The 13,804-nt window shown below is 49.1% G+C and overlaps 6 protein-coding genes across 6 annotated transcripts; 3 read left to right on the forward strand and 3 right to left on the reverse strand.

The window, feature by feature from the left end:
- Positions 1 to 38: 38 nt before the first annotated feature.
- F5147DRAFT_662852 (mitochondrial ribosomal protein S25-domain-containing protein) lies at positions 39 to 1,018 on the forward strand. The gene is made up of 2 exons (XM_041434825.1): positions 39 to 458; positions 517 to 1,018. The coding sequence occupies exons 1-2, from the start codon at positions 85 to 87 to the stop codon at positions 983 to 985; spliced, it is 843 nt and encodes a 280-aa protein (XP_041300049.1). The 5' UTR covers positions 39 to 84; the 3' UTR covers positions 986 to 1,018.
- F5147DRAFT_662853 (uncharacterized protein) lies at positions 1,019 to 2,931 on the reverse strand. The gene is made up of 8 exons (XM_041434826.1): positions 2,799 to 2,931; positions 2,674 to 2,739; positions 2,377 to 2,622; positions 1,971 to 2,324; positions 1,782 to 1,916; positions 1,613 to 1,725; positions 1,425 to 1,566; positions 1,019 to 1,368 (listed from the first exon to the last, which is right to left on the reverse strand). The coding sequence occupies exons 1-8, from the start codon at positions 2,877 to 2,879 to the stop codon at positions 1,075 to 1,077; spliced, it is 1,431 nt and encodes a 476-aa protein (XP_041300050.1). The 5' UTR covers positions 2,880 to 2,931; the 3' UTR covers positions 1,019 to 1,074.
- A 135-nt stretch (positions 2,932 to 3,066) lies between these two features.
- On the reverse strand, positions 3,067 to 5,526 carry F5147DRAFT_624170 (uncharacterized protein; the record flags this gene model as incomplete). The annotated part of the gene is made up of 2 exons (XM_041432649.1): positions 3,067 to 5,241; positions 5,297 to 5,526. Coding segments are annotated over 2 exons (2,291 nt in total), but the record flags the coding sequence as incomplete, so codon positions are not given.
- Positions 5,527 to 6,033: 507 nt separating this feature from the next.
- F5147DRAFT_756634 (uncharacterized protein) lies at positions 6,034 to 7,965 on the reverse strand. The gene is made up of 2 exons (XM_041440354.1): positions 7,792 to 7,965; positions 6,034 to 7,740 (listed from the first exon to the last, which is right to left on the reverse strand). The coding sequence occupies exons 1-2, from the start codon at positions 7,901 to 7,903 to the stop codon at positions 6,167 to 6,169; spliced, it is 1,686 nt and encodes a 561-aa protein (XP_041300052.1). The 5' UTR covers positions 7,904 to 7,965; the 3' UTR covers positions 6,034 to 6,166.
- Positions 7,966 to 8,027: 62 nt separating this feature from the next.
- Positions 8,028 to 10,750, forward strand: F5147DRAFT_662861 (uncharacterized protein). The gene is made up of 3 exons (XM_041434827.1): positions 8,028 to 9,216; positions 9,270 to 9,299; positions 9,355 to 10,750. Exons 1-3 carry the CDS (start codon positions 8,179 to 8,181, stop codon positions 10,330 to 10,332), a joined length of 2,046 nt encoding a protein of 681 aa, XP_041300053.1. The 5' UTR covers positions 8,028 to 8,178; the 3' UTR covers positions 10,333 to 10,750.
- Positions 10,751 to 11,479: 729 nt separating this feature from the next.
- F5147DRAFT_749678 (cytochrome P450) lies at positions 11,480 to 13,668 on the forward strand (the record flags this gene model as incomplete). The annotated part of the gene is made up of 11 exons (XM_041440143.1): positions 11,480 to 11,748; positions 11,797 to 11,904; positions 11,955 to 12,083; positions 12,143 to 12,305; positions 12,358 to 12,441; positions 12,491 to 12,587; positions 12,639 to 12,756; positions 12,810 to 12,923; positions 12,976 to 13,150; positions 13,197 to 13,440; positions 13,497 to 13,668. The coding sequence occupies exons 1-11, from the start codon at positions 11,659 to 11,661 to the stop codon at positions 13,666 to 13,668; spliced, it is 1,494 nt and encodes a 497-aa protein (XP_041300054.1). The 5' UTR covers positions 11,480 to 11,658.
- Positions 13,669 to 13,804: the final 136 nt, after the last annotated feature.

The following is a 13,804-nucleotide window of genomic DNA, read 5'->3' on the forward strand; positions in this document are numbered from 1 at the left end:
CAAAGGCTTGTGATCCAAACAAACTTGACGCGGACGGTCATTTCTTTAATTTGTTCTTGTTGTACTGTCGCTGCCGTCGTCAAAATGGTGCGCCGAATTGCTTCACAGGTGCACAAGCAGGCCGCGCGGCTCATGCGCGCGAATTACATCAAAAATGAGCCTGTGTGGTTTCAAGCGGTTCTCGAACATCCTCCCCTTCCTCTCCCTCCAAGAGCTCCCCCAGTCCGCGAAGACTGTCGGTTACAATCCAGTAGGAAAATGCGAAAACCAAAGACCGAACCGTTACCTATATTCTACTTGGAGGACAAAGTTCGTCGGCAATTTTTTCGCGACCATCCTTTTGAGGCATTCAGGCCTGTCAGCATTGTAGAAGGTCGCGAAGTAGAGGATGAGCATCCAGTACGAGGAACTAGTTGGACACGGCTGGCTCAAAGAGGACTCAATCCTTCTCCGGAGGAGTAAGTACACCCTCTTTCATTCAACCATCGAATAACATGGCAACTCCCGTTTTGTCAGCGCTGTCCACTTTGCTGTTAACCTGCACAACCACCACAAAATGGCTCTTAGCATTGCATACACGCGCGCTGTTGCAGAGTTCAGATCACTACGAGCTGGGCACGAATTTGCCAACACCTTTGCTCGAATGGAGGCTGAAGCTTATGGCACTGTCTTCCCATCCGAAATTGACCGGACGTTCGAGAAGGAAAATGCAGTCTACCAATCGGCAGACCGCAAGGTTGAGCTTGACAGGGGTGCTCTTCTCGCTCGCAAGAGGTGGAAGGCCATCTTGGATGTGAACAATGGGATGGGAGACTTCGACAGAGGACAACAATATACCAGGAATTGGAAGCAAGGTGTCCGTCCTACCTACCTTCCAGTAGATGAACTGGCAGTTGCTTCAGAAGCTGGGAAGCCTGTGCAGTCCATAGAGCAGGATCATGCCGCCGCGAGCCTAGCGTTTGCTAAAATACTGGCTTCACCATAGACGTCATTACCTTGCAATTCTCGGCCACCGACTTGTTAATGTTTTAAAGTATTATATCAAGAGCATAAGCCGCCAGTAATAATACATAACTATGCCTTGATGCGAGATTGAGCGGCCTGTGCCGCGTTCATCCCTATCCAAGTCTTCTCTACAAGTCCAAGTAACTTTTGCATGTCCGAACTCCAATCATTCATCACGTCCTCTGCGCTGCGCTTATTCCTGAAGTTGACGATACCTGCTGGTCGGTCTACGCGTGCCCAGATGGTATGTGAAACAACTAGCCGAGCAAGCGTTTCTTCCGTTTGTTGTGGTGTAAGGTCGAGAAGAACCGTGAGACGGGAGAGGGTGATTCGAGTGTAATACTGTGCGACCACGCGTACGTTCTGGATAAAATCATGAATCAGTAATGCACTCACTTAGACATATGAATTAAACTAACATGTTCGACGACACGGGTATGGAGGTCCTCCCATTGCTTGGAAACCGAGAACACCGGCGTTGTTCGTAAGAAAGGTCCATACAAGGATTCAATTCCGGGCCACCTCATCAACTCACGGGTCACGAATGACTTGACAAGGTTACTATCCAAAAGTCAGTATTGACGTTAACAAAGGACAATAGTCTCACTAATGGAGTTCAAGCTTCTCGAGTGCGGGGTTAGCGAATAGATGGTGCAGCATGTCTGATTGTTCGTTGTCATGAGGCGCAAGTACCACGTAATAAACGATGTGTTCGAGGGCCTGAAGACCGTAACCTGTCAGTCATTATAGGCCTGATGGGAATAAGAAGTACGCACGGCACGGCTTTTGCTCTCGTCCTCCTTTATCGACGGCGTATCCCAAACCTTCTCATAATGCTTCGCTACTTCCAGATAAGCACTTTGACGAAGAGCTTGTTGGATCATTAGATCATAATATTTGAGTTTGAGATCCTAGATCCAGTCAGTCATGAGCGTCTCGCCCGTCAGGTCCATGAACGGACAAACCTCATTTGCTTTCTCCTTGAGGAACGATTCGTTGACTTTGCGGCCCCCAACTTTGGCCTTGACCCATTCTGGCTCACCACTTCCAAGTGCGTTCTTCCCCTGTTTCGCGGGAGCTTCCGCATCTTTCAATCGAGCGACAGCAATCAATAGCCTCATCTGCTCTAGAATAAACTCCGTTTTCTCTCTCCGCTCCATTGACGAGTAAGTTTCCACTTGCAGGTCGCTAAGGAGATCCGAAGCTGTTTGTAGTGTTTCTTTGATTGTAGCTGCCAGGGCGTTTGGAGCCTTGGAAAGAGTTTCATGGTAATGGGAGAGAGCGAGAGTCACGCGCGCACGGGGCGTCTCGAGAAAAATCTGCGAGATATATCATGAGCATTGTTGATAGTCCATGACATGATGAACTAGCCTTTCCCTCAGTCACAGATCGCAGGGTTTCAACTAACTCTAACCACTTCTCAACACCTTGTTCTTGTCGGATCCCAGGCAGCCACGATATTGCCTGTTCGACTATGGCCTGAACAACGACTTTGAGTTGGCCGTGCTTCTTGCTCAGTAAGCTGATGGTGCTGTTGAGTTGTGTGTAGTCTCGGGATTCGTAGCAGAGTTCAAGTGCTGCTTTAGCTAGCCGCGTCGTGGATGGCAGATCATTGGCCTATTCATAGCAAGTTCAGTATGAAGAAGTCGTCAAAGTAACAAGACGTGCATTTCGTGTTTGCTTCTCCAGCGCAAGCAATCTCTCCAAGGCATCTGACAGCTGAACAGACTCTGACTAAGTCAAGGTACCCCGTCAGTTCGAACAGTAAGACACATATACAACTCTGCACACACCTTGACGAGAGCGGAAGTCTCTTGAAGGAGCTCGTCAACTTCCTTTGTGAAGTCTTTCTCCTGTTTTCTAACCTCGGCCATTGCAATTGAGTAGTGAGACTTAGAATATGGCTTGTCATGTTTTGGCGTGCAGTGACGCGTCGCAAAAATGTTTGGCATTATTTGCTTTTCTGCACTGACTTTCCATTTCTGGGATGACCCCTGAACGGGAGCGATACTCGCCTCCCCGACCATTTCCTTAATGTCTTGTTGAGCACCCACAGCATTCGTGAATTTCATGCCATTCCAGTCTGCGTTAGAATAATATGCGTGATAGTAACCCTAATGATAAGCGCCAGCACCGTGTACCAAATGAGTAAAGCGTCCTGTCGCGATAAGGAATTCATAGACAAACAGGAGGAATATCATGATCCAGGAGCTCCGATGTCGATGATGAAACCGAATGTGCAGGAGAAGGCCTGAGTTCATGTTTTTCTGAAGACGAATCGTCCCCTTCTTTTGGTTGAGCATGGAGTATGGAGAGAGATTTGTCGAGCATATGCATAGGGATCGTGAGAGGGTAAGATGTGAGAATACGACATGCGAAGGTAAGCAGTCCAGCAAGGACTGCAGGGATGACGGAAGGGAAAGCATAGACGGGGTCGGCATATTTAGCTGAGCTGGATTCTTCAAAGGGTAGCGCTTGGATGGCGCTGATAGCTTTGGTTTCCGTGTGAACCGATGCATCGACTTCGGTGGAGACCATGTTAGGCCGAACGGAGACGGACTGATGTAAGATCGCCGGAGTAGCATCGACGCCTGTATCCATGATTGACGGTGTGGCATCAATGGACATTGAGACCAACTCTGGCTTAGCCTCAGTTGATCTATCAATCAGTTTGGGCGACACCTGGACATGGCGCTGAACCAAACGAGGCTTGGCCTGCAGGGACTTGTCTGCAGTGATGCGAGTCACAGTGGCGTCAATACTCTGTTCCCGGGTCTCAGGCTTCTGCGTGGAAAGATGCACAACCCTAGCCCTCTCCATCAAGCGCATGCCTTGCATGTGTGGCAGCCAGTCCGAAACCTTCTGCCAGCCTGATGCGTTTGCCTCGACATATCCGGGACGGTTCTTCTCATGGAACCACTTTATTGTCTCCAAATAGGGCGCAAGGTGACTGAGAAGAATGGTTGTCTGAAGAGGGTCGTTGACGACGGAGTGACCCACGTGTAGGCGGAGAAGTGACCGCGAGGATACATCGAGGGAGTTAAATGTCTCCTCGGACTCCGTGTGGGCATCTAGCACGAGTGCAAGCGTCTGTAGTCGCTTGCAGCCCTGAGTCAGAACCGCAACACCTTCTAACGTAAGGCTGGGCCCAGACGAGGCGGGGAAGCGTGCCATAGGGCAGAGCCGGAGGGTCTCGATGTTGGGACATGCCTGGGCCACAGCCTGCAAATCTGAATTATGGAAGAGGACTGATTCTGGCAGGTCTATTTCTAGACGGAGCAGAGATGGAAGCGAGGTGAAGTGCTGAAGGGGAAGGTGACGGGAAGGTGGGTCTCCGCCTCGAGATGTTGATCTCACAAGCTCATTGAAACGGGATGAGCCTGTTGCGTTAATACGCAACGAGAGGAGCGACTTGCTGAAGCGCTCGCAGATCAGACCAGAGAGGTCCTGCCAGTCGGCCATATCCGGGGGGTCCTCGATAACGAGCTCCAGGTGCGTAAGATTGCTCGTCAGATGCTTTAGGAACACCGCGATGTTTGCAACCTCTCCAGTCAACGATAGCTGACGGAGATCTGTAAATACGCCACCCGAGCGCAGGTCACCGGTCAAGCGCAAGGATGACTTGCGAATTTCCGTGAAGTCTATCTCATCCGCAGAGAAGACACCACTGTCTGACGACGCATCACTGGGAGTGGAAGCTCCCGAAGCGACAATGTCGTCAAAGAAGCCTTCAACTGCGATGACAGACCGGCCAGTAAGATCAAGTTCGAGGACACGCAACATAGGCAAAGATGCAGCCCATTGCCCGACGCTCGATGAAAGCGCGCCAGGTGCAACTAGAACCAACTTTTCCAATGTGTTGTGGGACCTCAAAATATCAGTGAATGTGTCGGGAAGGCTCGTGGGCGAGGTGAAGGAAAAGGATGACAGTTGAGTGGTACTGCATACCTCCGCAAGGAAAGTAGCAAGCTGTGGGATCCTCGTGCTGACCTCCAAAACCAGACTTTGAAGCTCTGGGTTCAGGAAAATGGTGCAGCGTTGCAAACCAGCGGCAGTATCCACACGCCAGATGAGCTGCTGCAAGTGAGGAAGGATGTATTGCACGGGTCGGTTCTCCGCGATGATTGCGAAGATAGATGGAGAAACGCTGGGGGAGGACTCGATGTACGCAATGCGGCGCACACGTTCACCATAAGCGAGAACTCGGCTCCAGTCCTCGGCATTGGGTGCCTTGGCCTACGAGAGGTATCTAGTTAAGTAATCGGGAGGCTTTCTGTCAAGGAAAACTCACCAAACCGAGCCCAGGGCGGCGGGCTCTCTTCATCAGGGTGTTGGGAAACAGCGAAATAATTGGAAGTAAGGAGTCCAGTTCCCTCCATAGTACATTCAAAGCGGGCTCGCACATAGCTCTACAGGTCCGCGCAAGGCGTGACATGGAGCGGCGGCCATTAGGAGAGTCGATGATAGTCTCAAACAGCTTTTTGGCTGCATCAGGGTCCCGGAGGATAGTGGGAAACATTGTCTGCTGATGGACAGAATAAGGGCGGTAGGAAGTTCGATTGTTGTGTTTGCTTTGACTATCAGGATCGCGGGAGCGGCGAAGGCGAAGAGATACAGAAGCTAAAGCGTCGGAAAACAAGGAGGTGGAAGACATGGATGCCTGGCTTAAACACCTGGTTTTAAACCACTTACTGCGCTCACACGCCGTAACGTCCGGACTATGTGAGGAGTCACCAGCAGGATGAGGGCTGGTTCAAATAACAAATTAAACGTGCGCGATGACTTCAGGAGCCGAGCCATGCTCCCCTTTCGAACACGGAGGTGAAACACGCGTCAAGGGTTTGCCCTTACGCAATAGAAGCGAATGGTTAGTGTCTATACTGAGGCGTGTCAAGTCCCACCTTTCCGCTATCGCGGAGTGATTATACGTTAGTACACTGCTGCCTCGCTTTGTGCAGTGCGTGGCTTGGGGCGGCGGGCACCACACGCTCTGGGTCAGACGCCAGCATCAGACACGTGTTTTACATGTGTTCCTCATTCTGTACTTGATCCTGCAAGTGATAGCAAGTATAATTGCACGAAGCGTCTCGATATGAAGCACTGAAAACGTCCTGTGAAAGCACTGAAATAATAAAACACGACCACATACGGCTAGTAAATCCTACAACTCTCCGACTTCCCATGGTATAGGCTCGCCTTCCCAATCATCTTCCCCCTCGGTACTATCTCGGGTGACATCTTCCGCTTCACCGATATCCCATATATCCCCACCTCTCGACGCGTCATAATGGCCAACACGATCACCGTAAAGTAAACCGCGGAAGACACGCTCCTCCTTGCTGTTGCGGGTTCTTGATGGTGAAATGGCCAACATGAGGCGAAGCTCTTCAGGTAAATCAACATGAAACGTTCCCTTTTCGTCACAGCTCGTGTCGCCAGCCGTGGCATATTGATCGCGGTCACGGGCACCGCCATGTAATATTGGATCCCAGTCAAGCTCTTCCGCATTTTCCAACACTTGCTGTGCTGTCTGGGTCCGATTGATGACTTTAACAGCAAGCTCGTCTAAACCGTCTTCGTCTTCCTCCTCATCCTCCTCATCTGCAACCCTGGCCTTTTTTCGGCTCGTTCCGGCTTTTCCTTGTCCGTTTGCTGCAACACGTCGATTTGAAGAGGCCGCTTCAGAAGTGGGAGATGGCGGAAGTAAGGGGAACTGTGGAGAAGAAGTTGATGTCAGTCCATTATTCACTGACACGACCTCCAAAACACGCTTGAGTGACAACTTCGGTTCCTGGGACTTGATATGCGTTCGTTTCTCTGCAGTAATTGTACGCGATCTCGACTGGTTTACCCGGCCTTCAGCACTGGGAAACTGATCTTTCTTGGTGAATTTTGACATCAAAGTAGGTTTTGTATCTGCCTTTGATTTCTGATTATCTTGGCGGCTTTTCGAGCGTCTAGAATCTTTATGGGCATTGGCCGGAGATGCTTCGAGACTCGTGGCATCATTCGAATCGACACCGTGTGAGATTACAGCATCGTCCGAGCCTCGTGAATGTGACTTGGAAATGTTTGCAGGCCTCTTAGGTACACTTGCAGTTGGTAGTGTGTCTTCGAAGAGGAGCCTAAATGACTTGCCGCCTGCCGGTAGTTTTACGGGAGAATCATCCACAAAAGAGTTGTTGACATCCGGGCCACCCATTACCCTATCACTTTCATCATCGCTAGAAAAATGTGATAGTCGGAAGGGTAAAGCCGAATGAGAACCGATACGTTGACGTTTCTGCTTATTGGGCGAGGGCGAGACGGGTTCACCGCGAAGTCTCTTTCGTGCGCGCGAGACTGCCGTGTTTCGCGCAGGAGGTAATTGGGAGTTGAGAGGTGTACCAATTGACAAATCTGGCTGTCCTTCTGGAAAATTATCTGGGGATTCGCGCCGGGAGGAACGGTTTGGTATATTCTTGGACGGAGTCGCGAAAGGATTTGGTAAAGGTGCCTTTCGAGTTGAAAATGAGGATGCAGGGGGGGAATACCTCTGCTTGCCTTTATTTTTCACTGGTGAGAACGGATTGAAGCCTGGAAGAGGAGCTACGACTTCGACTTCGCGCGGCTTAGAAATAATACGGGAGCGACTTGGGTGAGCAGTAGATTTCGGTGGAGTGGTGGGGGTCTGAGAGAGGCAGGCAGCTGCTGCTACTGCTTTGGATAGTTTCTTATATAACTTGTACTTGTCAGCTGCAAAGATATTGAGTGTAAGCGCGACGTGAAAGTACCGATTAGACGCACCTATAGCAGGTTGATCTTTAATATCCTGAACAGAAGGATCTCTGGAGAACTTTGACTTGAAATCACGTTCCCAAGCTTTAATTTCTGTTCGAAGAGATACGACGTCTGCCATTCAGTTGAGTTCAAGCAGAAACCAGGTTGTGTTGAACGTTAACCCCGTCTTAATGGTTTACCACAAAGTTGCCACAAAGCCAGGCCAAACAGAGAAGTGCAGTCTAATTTTATTGATCATTGATGGACAGTCACCTCATGTGGTGACATGTGGGCAGCACAAGCTCTGCATGTCCCGTTTTAAGTCTTTCTTCTGTTGATAACATTCGTTAATACTGACAACGATTCTTTGTCTGGTTAGCTCTTCTTTAAGGCTTGCACTGCATCTGTCTATCTATGCCTTTTAACTGGGGTGCAGGTCGTCATAAACACCAAACCAACCATCATTTTCGGGATACGTCAAACGTAGTCCGCGATGAGCGTGTTCCAGGTTTCTTTCAGTCTCCTACTTCTGCTGCTTATCAGCACCATGCCAATCCTAATCCATATGCCATTGTATCTCCAGCATCTCTCACTCCTGACTTCGATCAATCTCCGTCTTCATTTTATCACCGTGACAGCCCTCCCAGGTTTTCAAGACCTTTGTCAATGACCATCTTAAATGACCCTGCATTCTCCTCCGATCCTCGTGTTCATCCGCATTTTCCACTCATTAGTCCTACATTCTACAAGGAACTCCCGTCTAAATCTCTTGTCAACAATCCCTCCCAGACCACTCCCGGTGACGCCTCCCCTCATCAGGAGGTGCTCTGTCCTGTAAGGGATCCGGACCTTGTTGCACACTCACCCGGTTCGGAAGAAGCTCACATGTCGCCGACTGCCTCTCCTTCTGTATCTTTAGATTCTGACTCCCACACCGGTCTCTCTGCTTTCACGTCGCCTACTGCACCATCTGCTACATCTCATTCCCACTCGCTGAATGATCCCACGATACCTCGTATTGTTGTGCCTTTGCAGCTTTCGTCTTCATGTCCTACTTCGTCTTCGTCAGGTCATGACCCAGGGTCTTCGCCAGCCATGTGTCCCCCTACTTCTAATCGTCCTACCCCAACACGTATTGCCACAGCTCCAGAGCAGCGAGAAAAAGTGGTGAAACCTGCCCCAATGCGCTTTGACTCGACTCCAGTTCATGCAGATGGTAGCAACAGGCCTACGGGAAAACATCGTATGAAGAATTTCATCCGACGCTTCACAATCTCCCGCGCCCTTGATCGAATCGACGAAATGGATGAGACAGATCATTTTGGAGCAGGATGGCAACATGCCGGTCCTTACGATGCTATTGGTAGCAATCTTGCGCAACTCGGGCCAGCTCACATGTATAATGACATTGATGTCCTGCGAGGCGATTTCCATACTAAATCTAAGCGTGAGGTAAGTTAGACATGCAAGCTTTTCCAATTTTTGTTTACATTCTCTTTGCAAAGAATGCCCCTCGTCAGGTGCGGACCCAGAAAGTATGTTTGGTAGCTGAGAACCATGACACTTTTATCTTTACATGTTTTGCTGCAGCTCCCCAGATTGCCTCCAATTGGTCCAGGAGTCAGTCGACCGTCTCTAACTTTCGTTCCTGGGCAAATTATTCCATCTGGTATTACATCGCCGCCTATGCATACCACTCAGGCCAACATCGTAATTCCGAACCCAGATCTTCGTAATCTAAACTCAAACCAGTTAGAACCCGGTCACGCCAGAGACCACTCTCCTCTTTACCACCATCCGCCCGAAGCGCCGCCTTCTCATTTATCGTCACGTGCACCCGCCAGCAAGTCTGCTTCTCGGATCCATCGCTTTGGTGACGATATACCTCACATGCCACAACGGCCAGCTCATGATGAGCTCGCGCCTTATCCCCTCTATCAAATACATTCTGCCCCCGGTTTACCGCCGGGTCATAATGAACGATATCTTGAAACTCGGTCACAAGCTCGCGGAGATGCAAATCAGGCAACGCCTTTTTCATCACCGCTCATTGTTGAACCACCTGATGGTCAAGCGATCGACCCGGCGAACCTTCCTCCTCGTCATCATAGAACTCACTCATTGGACAGCTCGCTCACGCGCACCACCACACCTACGCAATCTATATCTCGCACTCAAAATAGCTTACAGCCACCGCGCAATCATCACCTTCCAAAACGCCTTGTCATGCCAGCTCTGCTTCAGTCCGCGCAAGCACTACCCCAACAACCCCTAGATATATATCCCCGAACTGACCCCTACGATCTCCACCCCGAGCCTGACCCCTTCCCACTAACCAAAGGCCACAGTCACGAATCGGCAGCAATGTATCACCAAGGCCGAAACCTACTCCGGAAGAAAGCGTCCGTCTTCCCTGGAAATATACCTTTGCCAACGCATGTGCCCGGAGCGCATGCTCACTCAAACCCTCCACTGACAAAACATCTGTCCTTGTCAGCAACCGATACTGGGAAGGTCAAGGAAGTAGTTCATCGGCGAAGGCTGAGTAAACGGAAACATGATATCTGATTCATGTTGTAACCCTTTTTCTGGACTTTGACAGGTTCTGATATGGAGATGGGTTGGTGTTCTTGTTTGAGCTGTCTTCTATCTGGTTGATTTGATTTACCTCATAGAGGACGATCCGACCACTTATCGAGGTGCCTTGGCTATGGACCTTGGTACACCAATCGCATTAACTGATAACCCACAACAGTATTCCTAGATGTTCTTGATTTTTCTGTATGTGTTTTTAGCACGACTGTGGAATTGATGCACTTTTCTTCCAGTCCATGGCGTGTTGCGAGGTTGCGGTGCTGAAAGCTGTTAAAGTTGGTTTCCCGGTGACGCAGGGTCAGGCTGGCAAACGGATATCGTTCCGAGGCTATCCAATAAAAAAGTGGTATCTATGGCCCCTGATTGAATGGGGATGCCACCTTGACCATCCGATGATCGCTTCTGTTCGCTAGATAGTTATTTGACTAACAATGCAGTACTTGTTCACCAAACGCATTGAATAGACAATAGCTGGGATACTGTGGCCCAGATGGGCATCGATCGCTTGTTCTTAGATCGCACATATAGATCATCATTTAACACAAATCCCCTTCATCTTACTTTGACCTCCATTCTGTTTCATGGACATGTTGCGCTTGGTTAATTCCACGATTAGTAAGTTACCCCTTCCGCAGTTGCACACCCAGCCCACTAACTTCCGCTCTAATTACGACAGCAATAACCAATGATGGCGGCCTTGAGGTGCTTCAACGTTGCATCTTTAGCCAAAACAATGGCAATGCTGCTGATCGACCTGCATACTCGATTGGACACGCGGGAAAGTTCCGTTCGATTCCGTTCATTTCTGGCGGAGGTGAGACGCCCTACATAGTAACTTTAGCAGTCTGAGCGGAGATGTGCTGGCTCTATGACCTTTTGCAACGTCAGAAGCTCAGGATAAGTTCACAAAAGTTGCAAGGGTTGTCCCTGGCTGTCCTTTGTTACTAAAAATTAAAATTTATTACTGATGCGGGCCATGGATCATGGCTTCGTTGACATGACGAAATTCCGATTGACGAGGTTGGCTCGTCTCATAGCTTCTCATGCGCGTCGAGGATAGGGATCACTAGCCTGAAAACTTCTCCTTGAGAACGAAAAATTATATGTTTCAATACTCCGCGCCACTGCTCGGGTTCTATGTATCTAATCTAAGCCAGCCACCCGGTAAGAGGCTCGATTGTGCTTAACTCTAATTTCCATTACACTAATCTGCAGTGCGCCCAACATAAATACCCTTGGTCCGCATGGGAGTGGTGTCCGAAATGCCCTCCACCTCTTTTTGCCTCCGACGCTCATTCCATGGACAGTGCTGGTCTATTTGTCTATGGCTTGGCTCTTATAGTACCCCTTCTCCTCGTCCTCATTTACGATCGTTGCAGGTTTTCTGAGGCGAGCACTTTTGTCCAGTCGCAGTAGACTGACTAACGTCGAATCTAGCTTAGTGTTATTCCTGCGATCGGTCCATCAGGAGCAGTCTCCTCATGGCTTGGCGCCGTCCGCTTCATAAGGGATGCTCCAGCCATGGTGCAAGAAGGTTATGAGAAGGTTGGTGACAATGCTATTATTAGGTAATGATGTTTTGAACGTCGATGAAGCACAAAGGCGGGATGTTCAGAGTGCCATTGTTTGACAAATGGGTCGTAGTCCTGACTGGGCCGCGGCTAATAGAGGAGTTGAGGAAAGTGCCGGAAGACGAGCTTTCGTTTGATCATGCTATGCGAGATGTATGTTGGAAGTTTCTTTCTTGTTCCGTAACATTGAGATTTAATACACGATTTCACAGCTTCTTCAAGTCAAGTATACATTTGGCATCGACGCGCAAGAATATCCCTATCACATCCAAGTCACTCGCAACCATCTCTCCCGAAACCTTCAAGCACTCTTTCCTGATGTTTACAACGAGATCATTGACACATTCAGCACCATCATACCATCAGCCCAAAATGGCAAGTTTCGTCACCTTCTCCGTGAGGTTATTTTTACGTTATTTTTGCGCAGGTTGGGCTAAGGTTCGCATATACCCGGAAATCATGAAGGCTATGTGTCGCGTAAGCAATCGCCTCTTTGTTGGGCTTCCGCTATGTAAGTGGTTCGCTTAGATCAAGGGTGCATCCGCTCAGCCCGCTTACAGGCCGATCCCCTGAATTTGAAGCCCTGCAACAGCAATTCGCTTTACAAGTGGTATTGCGTGCAACTCTCGTGAATTTTTTCCCAAAATTTGCACATCCGTAAGCAGTGTTGCTGAATTGATGGTGCGAAGACCCAACTTTGACTTTTAGGATCATTGGTCGATTATTGACGAACACGCCCAGTAGTATTAGGGCATGCATGGCACTTCTTGAACCTATCGTGCGAGAACGACTACAGACTCTAGAACAAGGCGGGGATGCTCAACCTGTATGTTATCTTCCTATGACATGATTCGCCACTTGACTATGTTTCTCTATAAGAATGACATGATTAGTTGGCTCATTGACGTATCCGACGATGAACACAGGAATCTTCGGAGTATATGTTTGCGGATTTTGGTCCTCAATTTCGCTGCATTACATACATCAGCTCAGGTATGACGTTATGCTTCAGAACAAATCGATCACTGACTCTTGTCTCACAAAGAGCCTCACCCACGCTCTATTAAACCTTGCTACATACCCTCAGTATTGCACACCTCTTCGAGAGGAAGCTTCAGCTGTTATTAATCAAGACGGATGGTCGAAGACTGCGATGACGAGACTCGTCAAGATGGACAGCTTTCTCAAGGAATCCCAACGATTCAATAGCACCACTCTCTGTAGGTTGTTATTCATTTTTGGTGATATTAAGCTGATTTCTGGTAGTCCCTATGATGCGCAAAGCAATGCGGCAATTCGTATTCTCGGATGGTACTGTGATACCCAGCGGAACTCACGTCGTTGTCGCTTCATTACCCATGCATCTCGACGAGGAATACTTCGAAAGCGCATCTGAGTTTCAACCTTTCCGGTTTTCACAGCGGCGCGAGGACAATGGAGAAGACCCACAAAGCCTGCTAGCTTCCACAAGTGCAAGCTATATTCCTTTTGGATATGGACATCATGCTTGGTACGCTAAAATTGCCCGATCTATGGTTTTAAGTTCTCACTCACTGGTTTTGTCAGCCCCGGCCGCTTCTTTGCTTCTAGTGTGATGAAGGCCATGATGGCTTATCTTGTGCTAAACTATGATATTAAATTGGAAAAAGAAGGCGAGCGTCCCCCAGATGAATGGTTTCTGATGAATTGCTCTCCCAACCGTAAGGCAGAGGTTATGTTTAGACGGCGACGGCCCTGAATGTATCGATTTCACACATACACACTAGACACCCAAATAATGCCCACATTGTTTACTACTTCATTATTTCCAGCAATAACACACTGAATGAATCGCGTGAAGAACTTCATTCTTGACCTCGGCTGAATACTAAGTC

The sequence above is a fragment of the Suillus discolor genome, assembly GCF_016758755.1.
Source record: "Suillus discolor strain FC423 chromosome Unknown F5147scaffold_1, whole genome shotgun sequence".
NCBI lineage: Eukaryota > Fungi > Basidiomycota > Agaricomycetes > Boletales > Suillaceae > Suillus > Suillus discolor.

What these genes read in the sequence shown, in the direction of transcription:
- F5147DRAFT_756634 (XM_041440354.1), bottom strand. Translation starts at nt 7,903, where the DNA reads ATGGCAGACGTCGTATCTCTTCGAACAGAAATTAAAGCTTGGGAACGT. An exon ending in TAAAGATCAACCTGCTATAG is followed by an intron (nt 7,741 to 7,791) that starts GTGCGTCTAATC and finishes ATATCTTTGCAG; the next exon opens with CTGACAAGTACAAGTTATAT.
- F5147DRAFT_662861 (XM_041434827.1), top strand. Translation starts at nt 8,179, where the DNA reads ATGCCTTTTAACTGGGGTGCAGGTCGTCATAAACACCAAACCAACCAT. An exon ending in ATACTAAATCTAAGCGTGAG is followed by an intron (nt 9,217 to 9,269) that starts GTAAGTTAGACA and finishes CTCTTTGCAAAG; the next exon opens with AATGCCCCTCGTCAGGTGCG. An exon ending in GTCAGGTGCGGACCCAGAAA is followed by an intron (nt 9,300 to 9,354) that starts GTATGTTTGGTA and finishes GTTTTGCTGCAG; the next exon opens with CTCCCCAGATTGCCTCCAAT.
- F5147DRAFT_662853 (XM_041434826.1), bottom strand. Translation starts at nt 2,879, where the DNA reads ATGGCCGAGGTTAGAAAACAGGAGAAAGACTTCACAAAGGAAGTTGAC. An exon ending in TCAAGGAGAAAGCAAATGAG is followed by an intron (nt 1,917 to 1,970) that starts GTTTGTCCGTTC and finishes GACTGGATCTAG; the next exon opens with GATCTCAAACTCAAATATTA. An exon ending in ACGAGAGCAAAAGCCGTGCC is followed by an intron (nt 1,726 to 1,781) that starts GTGCGTACTTCT and finishes TACGGTCTTCAG; the next exon opens with GCCCTCGAACACATCGTTTA.
- F5147DRAFT_662852 (XM_041434825.1), top strand. Translation starts at nt 85, where the DNA reads ATGGTGCGCCGAATTGCTTCACAGGTGCACAAGCAGGCCGCGCGGCTC. An exon ending in CTCAATCCTTCTCCGGAGGA is followed by an intron (nt 459 to 516) that starts GTAAGTACACCC and finishes CCGTTTTGTCAG; the next exon opens with CGCTGTCCACTTTGCTGTTA.